Genomic DNA, 25,441 nt, shown 5'->3' with positions numbered 1-25,441 from the left:
TTGAAACTTTCTTCTTGTAGACCCTGTGGAATTGTTTTGTGGGCCCATAGGAAACTAATTTTTAGAAAACTAAATGCTTTTAAAAATTTGTGGTCTTCATATTTTCCTGAAGTTGGATGCATTCTGCTGTTGCAAAATGAAAAAGTACATGAGAAGATTCAGGATGCAGTATTAATATTTAAAATAGCTTTTACCTAACTCAGTTTTGGGTTCGTTTCCACCACCCTTTGCATCCACACTGCAGTTTAAAGCTGGACACCTTCATTGTGTGCGTCAGTCACACCAGGTTGTGATCTGTGTTTTGTCTTGCGTAGCAAGTGGAGACCTCAGGGCTCAGATGGGTAATTTAGGACCTCCCCTTCTGTATTTATATGGGGACCTTTCTTGCCCATGTGAAGTGGGAATCTTGTAACTTAGATTGGAAGGGACTTCTGGAGACAGTCTGGTCCAGCTGCCCTCTGAGTGCCCACACAGGAATATGGCTTGATAAGAGAAAATGCTGGGCATCTGGAAGTGTCAGGGAAGATAAGGTACTTCACTGCCTTCACAGTAGGCATTCCTTTTTGTCTTGGGATTTGGGGTCCTCTTCTGAGGACAGCTGTCTTGTCAGATGCTGTTGATGCCATCTACCTCTTGCATTTTCATGGCTGAAATGTCTATCAAAAAGTGAAATTGTGCCCTTTTCTTTCCTGCTGCTCATACTATGGCTTGTCTAGCATAAAAATGCTGGTTCCTGAGAGCAGGATACAAACCCCTATGGCTTGTGGCTCCCAAAGGAGCATTCTCACAGCAAGTCTGGGACAATGCTGCCTGTCTTTCTGGTCCTGTGCCTCTAGCATTCTTCATTAAATTTCAGGTGTCAATTTGAAGGTTAAAAAGGAATAGATGTCACACACTGCTGAACCTGAGAGCTGTGGTTTCAAGTTACTCAGACCAAGGACAGCCTAAAAGCTGCATTTAACCATCCCTGAGCCCATGCTCTAGAGGCTGATCTGGTACTGGGGAAGTGGGACTGCCTATCCAGCTTCTGTTTATGTAGTTAGGGAACTTGAGTTTAAAACAGTATTTTCTGGGATATTACCGTTCCATGAAATTTAGCACCAGGAAGAATATTGTAGTGTCCATATACTTAAAAAATTGACAGGCTTTTCAGTCTCTTTCTCATTTAATTCTTTGACTTTTCAATGATAATTATCAGTGGATAAAGGAGAAAAAGTCCCACAATATTTTGTTTGTTGTACACTTACAGGGTTACATAAATTTGTGGGCAATCTTTGGCTAATGCTCAGCTTTGCTCTTGTAAGCAGTAGGTGCCCCATGTGTTCAGCAGCCTGTCATTTTAATTTATGTTTTATTCAGGATAGAAATTGGTTTCCCTGCTTAATTCAGATCTAAACATGTAACTGGTCTAATTTCAGGGTGTGAGGTTGCCTTTGAAACCAAAGCAAAATGAATCCAGTCTTCAGCCATCTTCCAAAAGACCAAGGTAAGAACAGTGAGCAGTCCATGCCCATGGTCCTTAATTGACTGTTCCTCAGCTGCCCATCAGCCTGCACCATCCTGTGCCCTGCTCAGTGAAATAACTGTCAGTGGGTGTTGGGTGTTGCTGGTAGAAATAAAACAATAAACTAAGAGAGTGAAGTAGTAAGAGAGTGCAGAAAGAGGAGAATGTGTCATATTCTCTGTAAGGTGATTTTTTCTTCAGAAAAAATCCTGCCTAATTCTCATTCATCTGGGTTCATTCTGTTGGTAAAAGCTGTAAGAATCTGCATGACTAATTTCAAAGTTACATTTATGCAGCTTTGGGCCCAAACATCACATTGTGCTGTATTTCCTGTATTTTGTAGGATTGAAGACCTGCCGCCACCTACTAAAAAACTCACCCCTGAGCTAACACCAATGGTGCTCTTCACAGGATTTGAACCTATGCAAGTGCAACAGTACATTAAGGTGACTTTCAAGCTTATCTCTTCTGAACTGCATTGAAACATCTGACAGCTTTTTTATTGATACTCAATTTTTGCTAAGACTTGATTAGCATCTATCTAGTGGATAAAAACCTGTTCTTACCGGCCCTGAGGTTAGAGTAGGTTTATGTGAAATGAGTTTTTGGTAGCTGTTCTCCTTTAGTTGACTACTTTACACTACTGTGCTACTTACTTTTTCTTTCTGTAGGACTGCTTTAAAAAGCAAGAAAGCTCTCTCCACATTTGTTTTTAAATCGGCAAATTTCATGACCAAATTTAGGTGAGAAGAATAATGGTGGTTTTACTGGATAAGACCCAAGATTCTTCTAGTGAGAAGAATCTAGAATTCTTCTAGATTCACTGTCTGTAGTGCCAAATGCTTCAAAGAAAGTTGATTACAAAGCTTATGGCATGTCTGAGAGAAGTTCCTATGGAGGTTTTCTTCTATTCCCTAATAAAGCTGTATCAAAACTTAACTGTAAATAATTTTTAACATTCAGATAATGAGAAGTAAATGAGGCCTAGTTTGAGTCTGCTACATTTCTTAGAAATAATGCACTTCAGTGTGCTCAAAAATATATAATATTTTTTTATTATACCTAAACTTGTTTTAAAAGTGGTTGAAGTTCAGAGGTTTTTCTTCTTGTGGTGTTTGCATTTGAAGCTTGGCAGTAAGTATTTTGGAGCATAAAATGTTTCTCAGTGTATCCCATAAAGTTCCAGTGTCAACTTGTCATTTTCTGTCATGCTGGTAGTAGGTTAATTATATGGAGAATCTGTTTTGGTAACAGCTGTGGCTCGCAAATTCAAAACATCAACTTCAACCTCAAAGCTTGTGAAGTTGTATGTAAAACTGGCAGCACTGATGCTATCAAAACTTTGTGGAATTTGGATGCCTTACTGGGGCTGGATTGCTTCTCATCATCTTGAGATGGAGGCATAATCTTTGTACCTGTATGGCCAAAGTGTTCCTTCCACATCAGAGTGGAAATCTTGCAAGGTCTGTACTGACAGATAGAAGTGTTTGAGGTGAACATAGCAACAGCAGCCTTTGCCTTTCAGAGGGGGACAGTGTACTGATCACAGGGTGTTTGCACATACCAGGAAGGAAATAAATAGTGGAGAGGTTCAGTGTCATTGGGTAATACTTTTGTGTGTCATCTTTATGCAAACCATCAGAGCATGGTAAGAAAAAGGTAGAAGCACTGTCCCTGTCTGTCCTACCTGTTCATCATTATCAGAACAGTAGAGTGCACAGGGCTGCCAGAGACCTCCTCTTAGGGCTTCTAAGAGCACCCCTTAGGCTTTCTTGCTTTGGGACTCCCAGGGATTCATGTAATAAGATCATCCTAGTCTCTTAAATATTCATGCTTATAGATACTGGTGTGGGTTTTATTTATTTTTGCAAAATGTTTGTCTTAAAAAATCAGAAATCCGGGATGCATAGTCCTAAAGCTGTCCAAATATTTTTCATTCTTGAAATTTTTATGAGGGGAGCACTGTCTGTCTCCAACATGTAGGGTAATCTGATGTGCCTCACCAGCTGATTCATTGTATTACTCATTCCTTCAGATAATGACTGGCTTGACTGGTAAGATAGCAACTGTGAGGAGCTAGTTTGAGTTTGGTGGTTTAAATCAAGGAAAAAGGAATAGTCACTCAGTATCATCAAAAATGCCTGTGCAATTTGTGTTTTTCATAAGATGCTTTTCTCTCTGAAGAAAGGACTAGCAAAATTAAGTTTGCTGTAGCTGCAGCGTATGCCACACCTTCCACAGAAAAGAGCAAAATTACTATATATTCTTATTATTGCTTACTTAAATGTGATATCATGTTTCACTGGAAAAAAAATTAATTTGTATCTTACAGTTATTTCTTTGCTTAAAAATAAAGCACAACCCAAAATCAAAAAACTGCAAAAGTGGGGAATACTTATCAGTCTTCACAGGTGATATTTATGTCTGGAAATACCTGGATTTTCAATGGCTGTAAATTCTGTCAAAATTTATCAGCCTGAATGAAGGAATGACTGTAACACAGAAATCTATATTTACTATTTCATTAGGAGCTTGGTTCTATTTGATAGTGGTATTATATTTAATTTATGTTTTTCCTCCATTTTTTTTAACAATTCCATTCTGATTTGTGTTTCGTACAACTTTCAGAAACTCTATATCCTTGGAGGTGAAGTAGCAGACTCTGCCCAGAAGTGTACCCATCTAATTGCCAGTAAAGTGACCCGAACTGTCAAGTTCCTGACAGCAATTTCTGTAGTCAAGCACATAGTAACTCCAGAGTGGTTAGAAGAGTGTTTTAAATGCCAGAAATTCGTTGGTAAGTTAAATTAGTTTCAACTCTTACGTGAATTAAAGGTTCATTGACAAACATATTTAAATATACTTTGTTGTTTTGTCCTCTGAATTCCGTGTTTCATATCAGTTTTCTGAAGAGTTTAGCTTTTGAAAGCAGAAATTTTAACTCTACAGCAAGTCTGGCTATCGTCATTCACACCTCTTGAAGAATAATTTGCAAAGTTTTAAAATAACTATATTAGCAGCTAGTTTGTATTCCACTTGAGTTAGAAAGTTGTGTTAGTAGGTTAAGCAAAGCTGTCACAAGAATTACTGGATTCTTTAAAAATCAAGTTCTCTTTCAGTAGAACATCATGTTTCATTTAGTTTTCATTTGTTTTAATACAGCTTCTTTCCCTTAAATGAAAGAAAAACATACTTAAAAAGTTTTCTTTAGGGTGATTAAATGATTGGATGTTAAATATTGTATTTCTTTCTTGTGTAGATGTTTTGTAGATTTTTACCTGTGGCTGCATTATTTTTCAATTCACTATTTCTCAAAGGGTGATTATTTGTTTTATGATTGTTTAGTGCTTTTTATGTAACTTGTTTGTAAGAAGAAAATTTATGACATCACTGGATAACTACCATAAAGACTTGAATCTATGGATAATTAACTAATAAACCAGCAGAGATTTTTATAAATCTCAAGAAGGCAATTTGCTTACTTCAGCATCAGTGAACTGAGAAATCGAATCATTTGAAAACTCTTAGAAGATGAAAAAGTCAGGGCATTTAGGATGACTGTTGAGATCTAGTACTTGAAGTACTTATTTACTGAAATTAGGTTGATTTGTAGCTAATGGGCTAGCTCCAGTTTTATACCTGCTACAATAATGGAAAATACGACAATTGCTTACAAAAATTGCCTCACTTGTTTCCTGTGTCTTTTGGAAGAGTATTAACACTACCTCTTGCAAGTTGTCAGAATTGTCCCTGGAAAGACCAATTTGTTCTCTGTGTACTTTTTTTGATTTTGGTCTTTAGACTTAGGGGTTTTGGATTAAATTGGACCCTGAAATAATTTTTGGCATAGTTTTTGTGGAAAGATAAAGGCTGAAATTCCATCCCTAATAAGAAATTGGCAAAATAACAGGACAAATGAAAGAGATGGAAAGTCGTTTCTGTTAAGACTGTGTGAAGACTTGAAGACAGTTTTTGGGCTCCCATAGGTGGTCATAGTAATTTGAATTTAAACTTAATTTGTCTACTTGATCATTCTCCTTTGTTTGCAGAGAATCAAAATAAAAATTTGCAAGTGTCTCCAATTAGTTAGAAAAAGGTTCTTGATAGGACAGTGATTATTGTTAGGTATGTAAGTGTAAAACACAATTTAATTCCCCAAGTAATTGGAGGTCATCATTGTAAGAAGCCTAATAAGAGGGGGTATTGTAATCATATTAAATTATAGCAGGTGTTTGGCATTCAGAGCCACTCTGCCACCAAGATGTTCTGCTCAGATTCCATCCTGGGGCACATGGATGTCTGTGTTTTGTATGCCACATCATCATCATTCTTTCTTTTTCAGATGAGCAGAACTTTGTGCTCAGAGATGCTGAAGCTGAGGTGCTTTTCTGCTTCAGTTTAGAGGAGTCTCTAAAGAGAGCACAAGTAGCTCCACTATTCAAGGTAAGCAGCTTAACATACAATTGAAACACTTGAACTTTTTCAACCTAACTTTTGCAGCATTGGGACCACAGGTTTTATAACTAAAAGCAATAGAGGAGACTGGCATATAACATGAAACATTTCTTGTAAATTTTTTCTTTTTACTTTATGCCTATTTTCTGCTTCAGCATCATTGGGGTGGATGTAAACCCTCTGAATGACTGGATCCCTGTAGATGTTAACAAAACATGCTCAGTATATTTGTTCTCTTCCAAAATTTAGAACATCGTTGTTACTTGTAAGAAGCTACTTATGGAAGGGACTTTCTTTTCTTTCTTTTCTCTTTTGTTTTTTACGCCAGCCTCGTAGTCAGAGCATTTGCCCATAAAAATGGGAGTCTGAGAGTGAGTTTGCCCTTCAGCCTCAGGGAGTTCTAGTGTGATTCTCCTTGGAGACTGCACCTTCCACCAGGCTGTTTTGCTAGGAAGGTGCAAGATGTTTTCATGCCTCTGGTTAAAATTACATTACAGTGCAGAGAGGTATCTGGAGATCTGAGTTGCTAAAGATTCTTCAGCCTAACTGAGTTACAGGCTATTTATTGAGGTAAACCACCTAAACCAGGTATTTTTTCAACCTGTAATGAATAAGAATCTATGTCCTCTATTATGTCTACATGCTATATTTTACTCTCAGTTTTGCAGACTAAATAGCAAGGTGTTTTCTGTTTTTTTATTCCTAGCTGATAAACAGGGATAATGTGCTTTATGATTTGATCACCTATCTCAGTCAAGTAGTAGAATAATTTTTTTCCAGGAAGTAATAAATTGGCTGTTATTAAAAGGTAAAAGTTCTTTTGTAAAGCTTGAGATGTCCCTGTGCTCAAAGAAGCAAGGAACATTGTTCTTCTCTGTCTTACCAAGCTGCAGTTACTTTACAGGTGTGGAAATAGGCACACCTGAACTGTTCAAATTTATCAAAATTGTGTGTTTGCCCCTCTGGGAGAAGCAGTAATTGAGGACAACTTATCAACTGAGGAATCTGTGTCCGTAAACCCCACCCCAGTTTACAAAGTCTGCCCTGTTGTATAAAAGAAGTGTCACATGACATTAAAATTTCCTGTGTTGCAGAAATCAGTTAACGAAATGTTTTTTCTTGTTCTTCCTTTTTAGGGAAAATATTTTTACATTACACCTGGAATTTGTCCCAGTCTTTCCACCATGAAAGCTATTGTGGAATGCGCAGGAGGAAAAGTATTATCTAAACAACCTTCTTTTCGAAAACTCATGGAGCATAAGCAGAATAAAGTGTGTTCAGTGTTTCTTTCTATAATTTACTGGTAATACCTTACCGTGTTCTTCTGAGCTTACCATTAGTTTCTTTCCTTTAGAGTTTGCCGGAGATAATACTTATTTCTTGTGAAAATGACCTTCATTTATGTCGAGAATATTTCGCACGAGGCATAGGTATGTATAAGCTTTTCTTGTGAATTGAACAGTATAACTGTTACTTTGGTTTTTTTTTTCTTCTGTTTTACAATTACTGTTCTACAAATACAAAGATCTTTTGAAGCTTTCAGATAATGGAGGAATACAGGGACTCTCCTGCAAACCATGGAGAAATCCAAGCTACCTGTTTGCTGGATATATATAATAGTTATTTTATAGGCAGGTCACCATAAATTTTTGGAAGGGTAGGCTGGATCTTGGAGTTTCAGTCCTGTTTTGGCAAAGTTCTGTGTTCTGCGGTTTAAGCTCAGAAGGCAACTAGATAGCACATCCTGACTCCCTGCATTTCAACATGGGAGGGGAAGAGCACTGGGAAAAAAAAGTAAACCTCATGAGTTGAGATAGAAGAGTTTAATAACTGCAATAAGGTAATATACTGCTAATGCTATGTTTTTGATATTTCCAGATGTCCACAATGCTGAGTTTGTCCTGACTGGAGTACTCACTCAAACACTGGATTATGAATCATATCCTTTTTTGTGTAAAGACATTCTGCTGCTTAGGGGGAGTATGGTTCACTAAAAGTTTTTCTTAAGTAGGAAGTAATTAATTGTAATTTTTTAGGCTACTTAATGTTTACTTGGTAGGAAGATAGTTTAACATCCAAAACCCTAGCTTAAATTCAACATGATATTATTTTTTGATGGGAAATACTTCAGGGGAGGTAGGGTGGTCACTAAGGAATAGAAAATATTAGTAAATAGTAGAATAAATTAATAAGTAGTAGAAAAAAACTTGTCACTAAGGACAATATTTGTCATTAGTTACTTTCAGATGAGGAAAATACATTTTTACTGAAGATTATAGTCCCTGTTTGATAAATACAGTGGAATACACTAAGGCCTCTGTGTCTTTATGAATCTTTTTTATAGAAGCTGTCATTTCTTACAGTTGTTCATCCTTAACAAGCTTACATATAAATTTACTTGATGGATAGTAAAATGCCTTACTGCTCCGGAATCCTTGGAGCATTATATCTAGCTGTTCAGCCATTGTACAAAGCAACTAGAACTTCCTGTGGATGCTGTTTTCCAGCTGTTTTCCTAGGGATGATGGGCAGTTTAAAGCAGGAAAGCAAAAATAAACTGCATCTTTTTTAGGATGTGTAATTTTATTATGCTGAAACATAATTTACTATGTTTTGTATAATACTACCATTTTAAAAGAGCCCACTTTAGGTATCATGATGAGCCCATTTTTAAGCGTTTTAAAATAAATTATGGTACTTCAGCCAAAAGTGTAATTTGGATGTAAAAATAAAAGGGCTTGCTATCTATTAAATTATGGATGTTGAAGATGAAAATGTTTTGTACTTTATTTTTATTTCTTATACTCTATTTTCTTTTATATTGATATTTTGCCCACATTTGAAATAAATGTACTTTTAAATGTTTTACTCTATATTTTAGTGGTCGTTCATTTTTTTGAATACTGTGCAACAATGGCACTCTGGTAAGAGTAAATTACTCAAATCTTTTTCCAAGCAATGTGAAATTATTTTAAGCTTATTTTACCAGGTATGTTTTAATATATGAATCCCAGTGCTTTAAAGGGAAATCGTTGTAAATGTATTTATGTGTTTATATTGGAGCAGAAAAGCAGCTTGAAGGAGGGAGAAACTATAACCCTGCATATTACACTGTTGTGATAACTTTTTGTTTGTATAGTGAGTTTTACTAAATAAATATTAAAAAAAAGTCTCCCGAATCTATATTCAGTTGTATTTCCTAAAACACACACAGTTCTAATAATCTCATTTGACCATTTTGATCAGTTTAGATTTCAGTAGATAAAAAAGTGATCCTAAAAGCATTGTTTTCTTCTGATCAGCAAGACATTCAACTCTGATGCTGTGCAGGCGAGTGAGTATCTGCACTTCCCCATCAGGGAAATTACTAATTTCAAATCTCTCTTTTGTGTTGTGGCTTAAAGTGTACATCCAGCAAGTGCTTGGATTTACTGATTCTCTTGCCTTTCTCCCAGTTCCTCAGTTGAACAAAGTGCTTAAGTGAATGATAAATTCCTGCTGTAAGAACACAGTGGCAGTAAATGTCAAGAGGAGTGAGGTCCCACAGAGGTCAGTGTGTGCCTTGTGCTTGCTCCTGCTGGCTGTGGTTCCTCAGCTGTATCCATGTCCTGACCTCCTCCTGTGTTTGGCTTTTCCTTTGGGAGCAATAAGGGACTGCGTGAGGATCACAGGAATGAGTAAATTTCTACCAGTGTGACTTTTGCTAAGGTGACAAAATAGAATAAATGAGAATGATGCACTTGGGTCATGGTGGCTTGAGGTGAATGAAAGGTTAAAAAGGTGTGGTACAGGATGGGAGTAAATGGTACTTTTTGACAAATGCTGTTTACTTCTTATGTCAGAATTCTATGTTTTCTTAGTGTGAGGTTCAGCTCTCCTAAGTGCAGCTTCCATTTCATTATGAAACAGATGAAGGAAAAGTCTGTAATGTGGAGACCTAAAGTTGGAAATTGATGGCATGACTTTATGCTATAACTTCTAAAAATATTTAAAAAATGGAGGGACTGCAGTGGGAGTTAATTCTTGATTGTAATTGTTGGTTGATGAGTTGTGCAAACTCATTGTTCAGACATGTGAACCTGGCAAGTCTGGTCTCCCTGTCAGTGGCGGGAGAGAACATCTCTGTAACGTGACTTAAAGAGCCCTGCAGAGACACATCTCTGAACAGTTCAGCAAAGTAGTTTGGTTATCTAAATCTTTTAGAACACAGAAAAAAAAAAATTAATCCTACCTTAAAGAATGTCATAATACATTGCATGAATACTATTTTTAATGGAGAAGCAAATGCACCTTTTTCCCCACTTAAGAATGTGATACTGAAATGATCTAAATCTGTTAATCTTTGTATGGCTTGAGATTTCTTCACTGTACTAGTCACCATATTGCAGGAAGATTTTTGGGTGCCTTTTAAAACACTTACCAGCTATTGCAGCTTTTGAATGCTTGGCAGTGTTGTGGTACACAAAACTTACCTTGCCTGCATAGTTTGTACCTGTCATGCATCCAGCAACTCTTCTGCCAATGTGTTGTCCTACCAAGTGTCAGTGGTGCTTCCAGAGAGACACTCACGTGTCAGCAGTCAGCTCAGTTGAGCACAAAATCAAACTCAAGGCACAGCACCTTGCAGGACTGGGTCCAAGAAGCTAAAGAGACCTGCTGCAGCAGCTTTGTGCAAGGTGAGACCCTGCACTGAGGGAGAGGCAGAGGGAAACCAGCTTTGGATGTTTTGGCGGTTTCAGCCTCAGCAGTGTAGACTCCTCCACTCCATCATAGTCCCTGTTTGATAAATACAAATGCATTTATGCTCACTAGGAGTTCCCAACCTTTTTTTAGGATTGGCTTCCTCCACATTTTCCGCAATGAAGCAATGTTGAGGGTATATAATACCTTTGCCAAAAACTGTTAAGATGTAAATGCAGTAGCATCTGCAAGGTAAATTTCCTTACGAAAACTATCCAAAATGCTGTCAGACAGCACATAGAGAAGCTTGAAGAAAACCAAATGTGATCATGGAACAAATGAACCCCATGGGATGCATGAGTGGTAATGCATCTGTTTCATCATCAGTGAAGACAGTGTGTTTATTTAGCCAACATACAAGTATGACTGATTTGATTAACCTTTCAATTAGAGTGAAAAACACAACCTGCCAAGAAGTAGTCTTTCAAGAACCACAGGAGCTGTCCAGAGCCAACTGGCTTGCACAGATGTTACAGTGTGTGTGATTAGTGATAGAGAAAAGGTTTGATGGAGTACTCTGATACAGCATTGCTGTATCAACATACTTTTCCCTTAGTGGGAGGTCATAATACTTAAATGTCCATTTGATCCTGACCTCTGTATTCAGGAAAAAAAATACCTTTTCATGTGGTCGTTTGCATTATGGACCTTTTGTTTCTGCAAATAAGTAAAGTTGTGTTCTTTGTATGAAGTCTGTCCTGATAAAGTAGTTATTCAAAGGTAAATACAGAACATACATAATAGCAAAGATATTTCATCGGTTAGTGATATATTGAAAGTCAAGGAGACGTGGTCTCCACTTGTTACTGTGCAGCTTTCTCACAGCAAAGAGTCATCAAGTAGAATTGTGGAACAGATTTAGAAAAATACATCTGGAGTAAACCTCTGGAGGTTAAGCGTTCAGTATCTTGAAGGATGGAGATGCCACAACCTCTGTGGGCATTTTGTTTCTGTTTGCTCCCCTCAAAAAAATAAATCATCTTTGTATCTGGTCAGAAAATTCATTGTTCCACAAGTGGCTGGTGATGCTCATTTTGTCCCCACACGCCCCCAAACAGAGTGTGGCTTTTACCTTCTTCCCTTGAAGCACAACAGGCTTCTCCCAAGGGACAGGCATGCTTGAGAAGCATCCTCAGTGGGATACAGGAGCTTTCCCTGGAGGACTGAGTCCTCAGGAGATGAGCTGTGCCAGGGGAATTTTAACCTGCACAGTTTGTATGCAGACAAGTGTGAAGAGTGAGGGATGCTTGGGAAAATACTCCCACCTTTACCAAGAGGGTAAATTTCTCTGATCCTCCAGCGGTGTTTTGTCAGAAAGACACCAGGCTGTGTCTGCTAGAAATGAAGCATGAGTAATAGGGAGCACCCCAGAACAGACTCAGCTTTGAATGGGTCTGTCTAGGGTGTTTCACTGTAGCAAGCTACACCAAAAAGAAAAGAAAAAAAAAGTATTTTAAGCTGAAGAGACCAAATTTTATTAGTATGTCAACTAAAGGACTTTTAAATGAGGCTGCTACATTAAGAGATGAAAGAGGAGTTTACCTTCCTGCTTGTTGTGTCTTTATAGGACTGATCCTCACTTCATTTAATTTGGTGTGTTGTGGGCAGTTGAAGAGTCCTTTCTGGTGACAGGAGTTTTCTCCTTTCAGAGACTGCAAATATCTTAATAAGCAAAAATACATCCTCACCATTTTCATGACTTTTGGGATTTGATATTTACACTTGATAAAGTCACAGTTTTTTAGTGACAATAACTATGTCATATAGTCCCTTCCTGCAGTACAAAGGGACTTTGTGAGACAAGATAGAGAAATGTCTTTGTCAGAAGAAAATACACATTTGAGCTACATTTGGGTTAACCCCTGGGGCCCAAAAGAACTGGAGGCCACCAGCCTTCCAGAGGCCAGGCTGGAGCAGAGGAAAGGAAGAGGAGCTCAGTGATAAGAGCAGGCAAAGTCAGTCAGCCTTCCCCAGAGTAACCCTCTGAAAACAAGTGTGTATTAAAGCAGCTCAGAATTGTCTATGTTTTGTTAAAGCAATGAAATATTTTCAAAGGAGGAAGGAGAGCAGAGTGTGATTTTTCATGTGGATATTGTGGCTTCCAGCCCAGCATGGAGAGAGGCAGACTGGAGCCACCAGGCCAGCTCAGAGAAATCTGAATTGCAGATGAGTCAGGAGGGGTTAAAAAGTTCCCCAGCTCTGGGCTGGGAGATCCATGGCCTGACAGATGTGACATAAACCAGCTTGGTTCTGTCTGCAGTGAGGTTCTGCTGCTCACCTGGGGACAGTGCATCCACAGACCCCCTCGGTGGTGACTCACCAGCTTTCCAACCTGCATGTTGCGGTAGCTACACAGATACTGCAGACAAGTGCAGTTTTGTGGGGAGACTCTCAGATGTGGCTGAAATGAACTGGACAAAAAAGGGAAGAATCAAAACACAGGCATGTCCTTCCTCTTCCAGCATCCTTGAGGAGCTGGACAGTTGCAGCTCACATCACCTAAGGGCAGAACTCAGAGGAGCTGTGGTCCAAGGAATAGTTAAATCACACCTCCTGCAGAGTTTCAAACACTACAAATCCATTTAACTCTACCTGGACTGAGTGACACTCCCCTCTCCCTGCCAAAACCAGTACCTTGCTTCTCATGCAGTGAGTGTGTTGGTGAGTCCAGTGCTTTGTATTCTCTCATTTCACACTGCTTTTGCCCCAGCACCTTTCCCCTCTGCCTAGAGAAGGCTGCAGCAGCCAAGAATTTAACTTTCCAGACTCTCTAGCTGCTGTTGGGCTGTAGAGTGCTTTACCTGGCCTCCCCAATGCCACCATCATTCTGACAGATCACCCAGCATGGTATAAAAGATATCCAGGATATTAAAAGTGCCACTTAGGGCATTAAAAGGAATGTATTTTGTGTCCTTGGCTTCTCAACAGTCTCATTTCTGTCTGTGCTCTTCAACTTGTATGTTCCTCACGTGAACTTGAGGTCATGGCATGGCTCTGGAGTGGAAATGGAGCAGTTTGCTCACAAGCAGATCCTCCAGAGCTTCTTTCCAATGAATATCTCACCGTGTTGGTTTTCCAGAGCCTTTTCCTCTCTGTCCATGATGACTGATACAGCTTAATTTCCTCTGTTACCCAAGAAATTTTTTATTGTGAATTGCATTTCTACTTCCGTGGAAGAGATAATATAATAAAGTCCAATTATTAAAGATGTATGTCTCTCGATCTTTGCAGGTAGAAGAAAAGAATGTTTGTAAAATGCTTTACAAGGAGAGAGAATATCTTCCTAGAATATCTTCCTGGAAGAGGTGATCAAGTGGCCAAGCTCTGGGTTATGTGTGCACCTGGAAGAAAGGTTTTGGGATTGGAGACTCCTCTATTTTATCTGGTGACATCATCTGATGAAGTGACATCATCCCTCTCAGCACAGGGCAAGCTGGGGGCTGTGTGCAGCCCTGGGAGCATCAGTCACTCCTGAGCAATACAAGAGAACAAAACCTGCTTGAGGGCTGGAGCTGCTGTGCCTCTCTCTGCAGCTCATTTCCAATGACAAACCACCCATAGAGCCATTACAGACCCCATTCTCACACAGATGTGAGACACAAGGGCTTTTTGAGAACCAAGAAAGCTATAAGAGCTAAATGAAATGTTGAGCTCAACAGCAAGGGCGAGGGAATACAGGTGATGAGATGGGATGTGCTGAGATGGCTCCCAAGAACTGTCACTGCTCCTCAGCCTGCAGCTGGAAGATCTGGGCATCCCATGGACATGTGGTCTTGCTTGCTTTGAAAGAGATGTAAGATAATAGCAAGTGAGAGTGGAAACTCAATGTTAGTGCCTCTGAGCAATGAAAGAAAATGTACCCTGCCCAAAAAATGGGGTGTGTGTGAGATTTTGTAAGCCTAGGAGCCTCTGGGAGCTGACAAATTAGTAAATTATTCCATTTAAATTGAAGTAAATTGCAAGAAACCCAAATTTAATGAAACTAGTTTGGGGCTTTTTGACTAGGAAGGCAAAATGAATTATTAAAGTATCAAATAATGAAGTAACTGATATGAAACGAATTGAGAAAACAAAACAGAAACCAAACCACTATAATAATATGTTCAGTGTGACGAAACTGAAATGGGAATTTTTATCTCCAGTTTTGCAGCAGCAACACTTCATAACTGCTGAAACACTGTAGAAGTTTTGCAGTTTATCCAAACTCTGAACAAACAAGGAGAAGAACTTTTGAAGATTATTTTTTCCTCAAGAACCACTAAGCATAAGCATAAGTAACTTAACTTATGTAGCTTATAACTTATGTAGCTTGTAGCTCCTCTTAACATAACAAGCACATCATGCAACACTTCAGGGTAGTTCTGTCATTTATTTAGGTGATCTAACTGATGTTATTAATTGTTTAACCTTCAGTTACAGAGACCTCCAGGAATCCATCAACCTCCCTCCACACACAAGCTGCAAACAGCCATGGAGCCCTTACTGAGCATAGGTGAATTTTCTGTCCTAAGCATGAGCATCCTCTAAGGGATAAGAAAAAAGAGGGGCAGAAGTATAAGGAGAGGTATATCCTTCAAAGGACTGTCAGGAAAATTACAGGTTTGATAGCACCATCCCATAAAATTTTTAAGCTCAGCATGGGAAATATAAAGCCAGAAACAGTTCCTTTTTTCTGCCTATAAAGATTTAAATCCATTTCTTCTCCTTTGAGAAATGGCCATAGCAAACACAAGCTGGCACTGGATCATATTTCATAGTGGAAAAAACATGATTCCTGGGCTTCTCTGCTCTTCAAATTTGGAAATGACAAAGGAGGTTGAAGGAGCTGTTGCAGCCAGTGCTGCTGTGCTTTATTTACTTCTTTCTGCAGAAAGTCTGGTTTGCTTTGCTGTGGTCAGTACAGCTCCCTGGATTTTTAGGAAAGCAATAATACCCCTCTGTGCCATAAGGAGAGAATTTAATACATCACCAAAAACTGAGTTTCTCTCTCTGGGTTTTGCCCTTTAGCTGCTGAATCCAGTGAAGAAAGTCCAGGTAATGGATTTTCCCTGGGGAATGAAAACACAAGTTTAACATGAAGCATGGGAGTAGCTGTACTGACCTCTGGTATTATCACCAAATTTACAGCCACACCTAAAGCACCAGAGCTAGGATTGCCCTGGTTCCAGACACAGCCTGTCACAAACCCAGACAGAGCTAGAGCCACCTGCTCCCAGCCTCCTGCATTAACTCCACTCACTACTCCTCATTAATTTTAACCCACCATGGCAGTTTTCTTCCAAAATGTGTGCTTTGTGGCTGCAAATGCACAAACCCATACCTCTGGTTTTGTTGCTGACTTCTCTTGCAATTCTGTGCTCTGCCAGTTTGCAAAGAATCCAAATTTCAGTGAGGATAAAAAATTTTCCTAGTAACTTGGAGAAGACCAACATCTGCGCCACTTCTGCCTCTAAAATGCACAGAACATGCAACTGCTTTAATGTGACAGTGAGTCAGTGTGACAGTGCCAGTTATTGTGTCTGCACAGAAAGAAATATTGAAGAAAGGAAGAAGGAAATACAGCCTTATCAGTGTGGCCTTTTGCTGTGTGCTGTTCTGCAAGCCCTGAATGAGTGTTTGCCACCTGTTCCTTTTCCAAACACATTCCTGGTGTCTGAAAATGACACCTCTGTCCCCCACAGCTGCAGCTTCTGCCAGGGATAAAGTACCAGTTAAAACACGTGTGCCAGAGGTTTCCATCATAATCATTCCTTGCAGCTCCTCCTGCCCAAAGAGGCACTGATGGATCCTTTTAAAAACAGGTGACAGTAGGCAGAGGCAAGAGAGTGTCACAGAGTCCACCGAAGTGCTGTTTTCCCAGCAAAATGGGCTGCAGTCTGAGGGTTGTGGGGCTTCTAATAGGGAAAACAGGATCATTTGTGCTTTGTGGTCCTGGCAAGGGCAAGGATGCTCCCTTCTGGAATGAGGATGGGAATTGCAGCACATCTGTTGCCTACACTGCTCCTCTCCTCCCAGCTGTGCTCGTGTGTCTGGTTTGGTGCTCCTCACACACAAGTGTGACCAAACACACTGTTAAAGGCAGCAGTGAGGACAAAAGGGCTTTTCTTTTGGACATCATGGAAAAAAAGTGCTTGGATGAACTGGATTTTGTCATGGAATTGCTCTAGGATGGCTGTATGAGTCTTGTAATGCTGAATTGTTTTGTTAGTTGAGTTTTCTGGCTTTGCAGCCTGACAGAACACTGTGCTCCTGATGTTCACCTCCTGCATCACTTTTGGAGTGCACTGAAAGCTGGTGAGAAGAAAGCCCTTTACAGACAGGTTTGTTACAGACTTACTGTTTGTATATCCACCATCACAGCAACTTTGTGATGTTTGCTTGACAAAAGTAAGAATATATTTATTTAATGCTAATGCATTAAATATTTATCTAATGCTGCATATTTAACTATTGAGACATTTGTATGCTGAGTCTCCCAAATAGACATCCTTGTCTCTCATGTTTAACTGCAATAGCTCCTGAGCACAAACCCATGGCCTTAGGGATGGAGAAAGTCACAGCAAAGTTCCCCTGGATCCTTTGTCCTCTCTGCTGGTCTGGCAGCCCCATGGAGAAAGGTTTGTCTGTGCAAGGGCCTCTGGAATTATGTGTTTCACTTGAGTGATATGAGCACCACCACTTGCTACTGCCATCCCAGAGACCTGGGGGTCCAGAGTGATTTGAGATTTAGATCATTTTGAAACATATTTTTGCCATCTAATTTTGGAGGGCTTAAGCTATAAGCATATTTTCAAGCTTTTCTCATCAGCCACAGGTATAGAAATATGGTTTTTTATAAGCAATGGAGAACTAAGGATTTTGAGAATCATAGAATTTTAAAATTGTAGAATGGTTTGAGTTGAAAGGGACCAGGTTGCTCCAAACCCCACCCAATCCAGTCTTTTACACTCCCAGGGATGGAACATCCACGGCTTCTCTGGGCAACCTGTTCCAGTGCTTCACTGCCCTCAGCATAAGAAGTTTCTTTACCTCCTCCCAGCAAAGCCCTAACAGGTCCAGGACTTCCTTGTGCTGGGAGCCCCAGAGCTGATGCAGCAGGTGGAATCTCCTGAGAACAGAACAGAGAGGGAGAATCCCCTCCCTCGACCGGCTGCCCATGCTGCTTGTGATGCAGCCCAGGATAATGCTGACTTTCTGGGCTGCCAGTGCACATTGCCAGCCATGCCAAATCGTCCAGATTTTCATTCCCCCCGGTCCCCAGGTCCTTCTCATCAGGGCTTTTCTCAATCCCTTCATCCCCCAGTTTGTGCTGGCTCTGGGGGCTTCCCTGGCTCAGGAGCAAGACCTTGCCCTTGGTGACTCCAGGAGCTGGAGCTGTAGGTGACAATGGCAGTACCACCCGAGGCACAGTGAGCTGCAGAGCTGCCAGCTCTTGTGATCTCAGTGTCTGCTCAGTGTTCTGGGCCAAAAGGAGAGCTTTGAAAGCTGACCCTGTGCACTGAGCTGTCACACAGGGCAGTGAGCTCTTTATAACACACAGAACGCAGGATCATGATGGTAATTGAGTACTTAAAAAAAAATAAAATCCTCTTGTACTCTGGGTAGGGAATACCTAATCAAATCATGTTTATTGCTCAGCGCTAGGCTGCTAATTTGCTTTGATTTAGAATTTAAAAGGATAATTGTGGATGTGTGCATCTGCGTAGGTGGCAGAGAAAAGCCTTTCCTCTCTGTTTAATAAGCAGCACATTAATATGGACTGCCTTCATTTGACTGCCCTTCTCCAATATGATGGATTTTAGTCCCTTTGTTAGAGGAGGAGATGGAGCCAGGGAAGGCCATGTTCTCCCACCCAGAGAAGCAATGTGGGAGATGGGGGCTGAGGAGAAACCTCCTCTCATGGTCTGTGGGATTCCCCTTGCCCTAGAGAAACCCTCGGGGTAAATGCAGGGACAGATGCTCATTTACAGCTCTGATCTTAATATTCTTGGTGGCACTTTACAAAACCCACTGGCACATATTTACCCCTGGTTTAGCATTAATAAAAGTGGGATGAGCTGAAAGATGGAGTAGACACGGTGTCAGCATAATACAGTAAATTATTCTTGTTTACCAGAACACCTTTCTTTAGGCTTAATTCCTACCTTCAGACGGTCCAAGGGATGAATCCCTGCTCCCATCTGCCTGTGCCCTGATGCTGTTTGTTGCTGACCCTTTGCAGCCTCTCACACAATCAGACACTGCCCTGGCTGCAGCCCTGGAGCACAGCTCATCCACCCTGTTTTGATGTTGATTTCACTCTGAAATTACTCCACAGATCACCTTGCCTCGACCTGCATCCAATGAAGACTCCCTCCCAGGCACCTACCTGGCAGATACCTGTGGGTTTTGAGTCTAATTAATCAGATCAGTTTTAAAGGTCAGGGAGCAAAGATTAAATGAGATAATGTGTCTGGTGTGGGGAGCCACACTCAGCTGGTCAGCCTGGCCCCTCAGTTTGCATGGAAATGCTGCTTGTTTGTGCTGAGACCAAAGCAGACATGGTAAAGCACATCCTGGATGTTGCTGTGACCTTTGTCTGCCCTCTCCTTCCCCTGCCAACACCAATCTTCAGTGGTCCATACAGGCAGCAGCACTGCTGCCATCTTCTCATCTGCCATCTTAATCACATGCAGGAGCATGCATTAAAATTCAGAGATCTCCTTCCTTCTGATGTTCCTTGCAAAGAGACAGGAATCAGTGTTTCTGGCCTTCAGGGATGGAAACTTTCTCTAGAGATAGTTCTTGTCATCTTTTTTCCACTCATGGAAATGGTGATTAACTCCTGCAACTTTCCCAAAGTGGCTGGAAATGACAGGCTGATTGAAATATTGTTAAAACACCCCAAGTCCTTGGGCACTCCAGGAGAAATCTCATCATCCCAGTGTGGCATCTCAAAGTCATGGGTAGAAAGTCATGGGTAGAAATCAGGACAGTGAGACACAGAACTTCTGTAGAAAGAGCAGGAGGGTGCTGCCTGTCAGGGTCCTGAATCAGTCTGTTTGCCCAATGCCAGGCTCTTCTCATTTCTTGCTTCTAACATCCATTTTGTGGCTTTAGGATTTCTAGACATGGATTTAGCAATCTGATTTGATGGCTGAAAGATTGTCCCAGTTCAGTGTTTGGTTCAACTGCTCCATTTTTAGCTATTCCCTCTCCCTGTAAGTGACATTTTGCCTACGCTGGCCTTGTATCATTTCATATGAAAGTGTTGCCTGAGGAAATGCCTTGTGCCAGGTGGTTCCTTGTCCCAGGAGCAGCCTGGGCACTGGGAGGCACTTTGGGGCCAGGGTGAGGGCAGGGATGCTGTGCCAACCCCAGGGATGCTGCTGCAGTCTGGACAAGGATGCAGGGAGCAGCACTCAGGGCAGGCAGAAAGCCAAATGTGATGTGTCTGGATGGACTTTGGAATGTGAAGTTTTTCCTTTACCTGCTTCTCTACTTGTTCAACAACAGGAAACAAAAGCACTATTTAGTGTCTTCCCTCCCCAGCTCCCTCTGAGCTCAGCCTGTGTTGGGCAGAAGTTTTGTCTGACACCAGTGAAAGATGTGCAGCTACAACTGTGTCCCCCAAGCCTGGAAAAAAACCACTGGAAAACTCACCTTTTAATCTACAAGGGTAATCCATTTGAAGGGATGCCTGTTACCAGCCCAGACATAAAATATTTTTAGCCAGCAAGGGACATCCCCATGACATCCAAAGCAGCAAAACATTTTCACCATCAACATGGATTATGCCAGAAGCTGAGAGTATCTTCTGCCACTTGTTCAGTCTCTGAGTCGCAGCAATACTTTCCCCTTGAAACTCAGTTTCTCATGTTCACCAGCAAAGCAGGATTTCCTAAGCTCTTACAAGCAGTAGTTGTTTTCCTCTGTGAGTATGTTTTGCACAGGAATTACAGCATGTGAAGCAGATTTCTTGTATGATCAGAGGATGTTTTGCATACATCCCTTCAGAGAGCTATTGCTGCACCTCTGGGGAGCTGGAATACTATATCTAATAATGCACCTTAATTAAAATAAATAGTGCTCCTAATTATGTCTTGTCACACAGTTTGTACCCTATAATTTATCAGTGCGATGCCGCTATGAATAAAACATTAAAAACATATTCCTATGTAATTTTACCCATACAAATATGCTGCTGATGTGCTTCACACATTGCTCTTAGTCTTTTATGAAGGTGCTGCAGGTCAAGTCATGGTTTCCTAAAAATGTGTTTTCATAACTGTAAGGAGCTCTGCTTCAAGAAGCAGTTTTGTAGCTGTGAGGATGCTGAGAGCCACAAGAACAGCATCTCTTAACAAAATATATCCATGAAATGAAAATGGTAGAGAAGAAAATGAATTGAAAGTGAGTTGCAATTTATATCTAATGCCATGAATTAGGCTTTCTCAAACAAGATCAGCTTTCACAAGAATGAGCATCACAATGAAGAAATCATTCCAGGGCTGGTGGGAATAGCTGGCACTTGTGACTTCAGGAAGTTGTGGATTCATCCTGTCAAGGATGAGGAGCATCTTTGCAGAGCATCCCTTCACATCTGGAGTCTCTGTGTGATCCCTGTACCTCTGAGGGACAGCAACATCTGGGTCACTGCAATTGTTTGCTTTTCTTTGGGATTCAGAGACAGTTTGGGTTGTCCAAATCTTCTGGCTACCTGAATCCAGGCTCATCTGACTTCTTCTCATGAAGATGAATTAAAAAGCTCACTGTACACATTAAACCTAAAAAACAAAATGAAAAATATTGTCTTTTAAAAGTATCTTGTCCCTTATTAGTCCTCCTGTTGGTAGAGAGGAGGGACTCTTCAGTTTTCAGAGTCATCCAGAATTGTTTTTTATTAACTGAAGTAGTTGTTTATTCCTCAGAGTACAGGCTGTAATACTGGGTACTGTACAGATGGGATCACTCTGATGAGCCAGGAAGTGCAGAGAGGCTGCCAGAGGTGATTCCCTGATTCCCCACAGAAGGAAAGGACCCACTCCAAAATCAGCACTGATGAGGCAAATGGAGCTGGGCTAAACCTTAATTCAAACCTGCTTCTTGGGAAGAAAGGTAACAGTAAAAGGAATTATTAAGTTGTATGTTTTTCATTGCAATGGTCACTGAGGTATGTGGTCACCTCCATGAAAATGTCATTGGAGATGACCCCCTGCTTTTGGAGTTTCAAACACAGACACCTGTGAAGGTTTCTTCTTTTGCTCCCCCTCCCTTGACCGAGATAGGTTTTCTACTTTTTATTTTATGAGAGGAAATTGAAAGAGCCACAGAAATAGGAAAGTATTTTGGACCTCATGTCTCAAAAAGACAATGCTGTACGGTAAGGGCAGCAAATCACAGTCCCGACCTGATCCCTGGACCAAACCCCAAGACTTCTCACCAAGGGTGACCTGCAGCATCCACAGGGTCTCTGTGGGTGTCTGAAGAACCAAGGCAAACTTCTCTGCTGAGGCACCGAGGGGACAGAGCAGCCCAGAGCTTCCCTCCTGGAATTCCCGTGCAATACTCCTGGAATACTCGTGCCACAGTCCTGTAACACTTAAGAGTGTGTTATGGGACAGGAAGAGGAGAAAATGCAGAATTTCTGTCACTGCAGGGAGCTTTGAACCGGGATGTGTCACAGCGACAACCTCACCAGCCGCTGTCCCTCCTGGCTCCCAGCAGCCCCGGTGCCCTCCAGGGCACACATCCCCAGCTGCGGTGACAAGGTCCGGCCAGCTGTTTGGTGGCGGCTGGAGCGCGGGGTGTCCCGGGGCGCCTCGTGCCGGGAGGGACACGGCGGATCCCTGAATTCCCTCGGTGTCCCAGTCCGTGTTCCTATCCCTATCCCTGTCCCTGTCTCTGTCCCTATCCCTGTCCCTGTCCCTGTCCCTGTCCCTGTCCCTGTCCCTATTCCTATCCCTATCCCTATCCCTGTCTCTGTCCCTATCCCTGTCCCTGTCCCTGTCCCTGTCCCTGTCCCTGTCCCTATTCCTATCCCTATCCCTGTCCCTGTCCCTATCCCTGTCCCTGTCCCTATTCCTATCCCTATCCCTATCCCTGTCCCTGTCCCTATTCCTATCCCTGTCCCTATCCCTGTCCCTATCCCTATCCCTATCCCTATCCCTATCCCTATCCCTATCCCTATCCCTATCCCTATCCCTATCCCTATCCCTATCCCTATTCCCGTCCCTGTCCCTGTCCCTGTCCCTGTCCCTGTCCCTATCCCTGTCCCTGTCCCTATCCCTGTCCCTACCCCTGTCCCTGTCCCTATCCCTGTCCCTACCCCTGTCCCTGTCCCTGTCCCTGTCCCTGTCCCTATCCCTGTCCCTATCCCTGTCCCTGTCCCTATTCCTATCCCTATCCCTGTCCCTGTCCCTGTCCCTGTCCCTGTCCCTATCTCTGTCCCTGTCCCTGTCCCTGTCCCTGTCCCTGTCCCTGTCCCTATCCCTATCCCTACCCCTGTCCCTGTCCCTGTCCCTGTCCCTGTCCCTGTCCCTATCACCGAGGCTCTGGCTCTCATTGCGGCCTCTGGCGCCCTCTGCCGCCCTTCCCGCGCCCCTGCGCGCTCCCCGCCCGTCCCGCGCGTTGGGATCTCCGCTTGGAAAGGACCTTGGGCATCTCCGGGTGCAGCTCTGACCCCAGCCCAGCACTCAGCCGTGTCCCTCAGCGCCACATCTACGCGTCTTTTAAGCACCTCCAGGGATGGTGACTCCACCAGTTAACTGGGCAGCCTGTTCCAATGCTTGACAACACTTCTGGTGAAGGAGTTTTTCCTAATACCCAATCTAAACTTCCTTTGGCACAACTGGAGGCCATTTTGTCTTGTCCTATGGCTTGCGAGAAGAGACCAGCTGTGGCTGTCTCTGCCCAGCTGGCCACAGCCTCCTTTCAGGTGGTTGTATGAAGTGAGAAGGTCCCCCTAAGCTCCTTTTCTCCAGGCTGAACCCCCAGCTCCCTCAGCCTCTCCTCATAGGACTGGTGCTCCAAACCCTTCTCCAGCTCCATTGCCTCAGTGCCTTTCTTGTAGTGAAGCCCCAAACCCGAACACAGGATTTGAGGTTGGCCTCACCAGTGCCAAGTATTGGGGGGCACAAAGGCTGTCCTGGTCCTGCTGGCCACACTATTGCTGACAAGTGAGGATGTTTGATTTTTCCTCTTTTAAATATGAGGGAAATCATTATGTCCCTATCCCATTGCTGCCACAGCTTCCAGAGGTTTATTTCAAGAGATTCCCTTTCCAGGGAAGAACTAGAAAATGGTGTTGTCACTGATGAGCAGGGGTGACACCTCTGCCCACCTCATCCTCAGTTTGCTCACCCCAAAGGAACCTGGGCAGCGTGAGGGGTTTCTCTGTCATGAACCACAACAGCCCATCTTATTTAAAACTGCAGTGATGGTACTGAGCCAAGGAAAAGCTAATCTCATCTCTCTCCACACTTCAGGAAAAAGACATGGATTCTAGAACAGCAGAACAAACACCACTTGCTTTCCAGGGACTTTCTCCTGTGCGGCTTCACTGGTATGCAGGGATGTCACTGCCTTTTCATGAGGATATTTAAGGTTATCATTCAATGCAGGCACCTGTTTTCACTCAGAGCTCGGTATTTTTGGGCCTGTTATCTCTGCTAACAATGAGCAGTGGATAGGGACTGTCAGGACTTGGAGAGAGAGGACAGGCAGGAAAATTAGCACCTGCACCTGCAGAGAACATTGCATAAGGCTTGTTTGGCTAAAAATGTAACACCCTCTTCTGGTGTCCCTCTCTTTCTCATATGATACCTCCCATTTTTCTCTTTTATCTTTAGGGGAATAGGCAATTTTTTCTGGTTCTGTGGCTGAACTGATGTTTAACTGACTGTCAGTGTGGTGGTGGGAGTAACAGAGCAGCCAGTGATTCTGGGCTTAAAAACTGACTTTCTGATCCAATCCAATAGGTTTTTTTAACAAGAATCAAAGGAAATTTAAAAACAAAGAATAAAGTTAAGTAGGGAGAATGGCAGAGAGAGGGAAGGAGTGGAATGAAGCAGTGGAAGGTGGAGAACGCTCCACTCAAATCCCCAGCTGAACTCCATCGGGGCTCACGGTGTGCCTGCACCGGGATGGACCAGGAGCACACGCTGCTCGAGTTCAGCGCTTTCTGCAAACATTCAGAGCCACCTGAGTCCCACACCTGAATCCTTGCCTTGCTTCTGCCAGCCCTGGCGAGCATCCTCCCCACTGCCCAGACTGTCTGCGGCTATGGCAGCGAAGCAGAAGGTCGGAGCTGGCTGCTCCCTTCTGCCCCAGCAGCAGTGCTGTCGCGGAGCCCTCCGTGTGTCCCTCGAGTGTCACAGCTCTGTGCAGCAGATTCCCGCTAGATGGAGCGATGGCTGAGCCGCAGCGAGCGCGAAGGAAGGCTTGGATGTGGTTTCACAGGGGAAACAACCACTGGGCATAAAAGGCTTTCTTTTCCGAAGATTTATTTAGAAAAGGGAAATTTCCCGGCAAGGAAGAGCTCTGCCTCGCGGCATGGCAATAGAGCTTTCTTCCTGGAACGTGGAGTGAAGTGTCCTCCTGGCAGCCCCTCTGAGGGAGGAGCAGCCACTGGCCCTGGTGGTCCCTGGCCTTGTTGCCACCAAATGCACACCTGACAGCAGTGGCCACACATGTCCCTGTCCTGCACGGCCCCATGCTGCTGGCCAAGGGTGTCAGCTGTGTCCCTGCTGGGATCTATGTCCC

At 42.5% G+C, this 25,441-nt stretch overlaps 1 protein-coding gene across 3 annotated transcripts in view; it reads left to right on the top strand.

Moving 5' to 3' along the window:
• PAXIP1 (PAX interacting protein 1) overlaps positions 1 to 8,832 on the top strand; it is a 31,402-nt gene extending 22,570 nt beyond the window's left edge. For all 3 annotated transcript variants that reach the window (XM_085050262.1, XM_085050261.1, XM_085050260.1), the window contains exons 14-21: positions 1,419 to 1,486; positions 1,848 to 1,950; positions 4,133 to 4,301; positions 5,847 to 5,947; positions 7,096 to 7,230; positions 7,314 to 7,389; positions 7,838 to 7,902; positions 8,350 to 8,832. In XM_085050262.1, the coding sequence (XP_084906388.1) occupies positions 1,419 to 1,486; positions 1,848 to 1,950; positions 4,133 to 4,301; positions 5,847 to 5,947; positions 7,096 to 7,230; positions 7,314 to 7,389; positions 7,838 to 7,902; positions 8,350 to 8,361 (729 nt within the window). In that variant the 3' untranslated portion in view covers positions 8,362 to 8,832. The remainder of the gene's footprint in view (positions 1 to 1,418; positions 1,487 to 1,847; positions 1,951 to 4,132; positions 4,302 to 5,846; positions 5,948 to 7,095; positions 7,231 to 7,313; positions 7,390 to 7,837; positions 7,903 to 8,349) is intronic.
• The last annotated feature ends 16,609 nt before the right edge of the window (positions 8,833 to 25,441 follow it).

This window comes from Lichenostomus cassidix, chromosome 2 (assembly GCF_008360975.1).
Source record: "Lichenostomus cassidix isolate B80296 chromosome 2, HeHo_3.0, whole genome shotgun sequence".
Lineage (NCBI taxonomy): Eukaryota > Metazoa > Chordata > Aves > Passeriformes > Meliphagidae > Lichenostomus > Lichenostomus cassidix.
The sequence above is the reverse complement of the archived record's forward strand: the minus strand, read 5'-3'. Positions and strand labels throughout refer to the sequence as shown.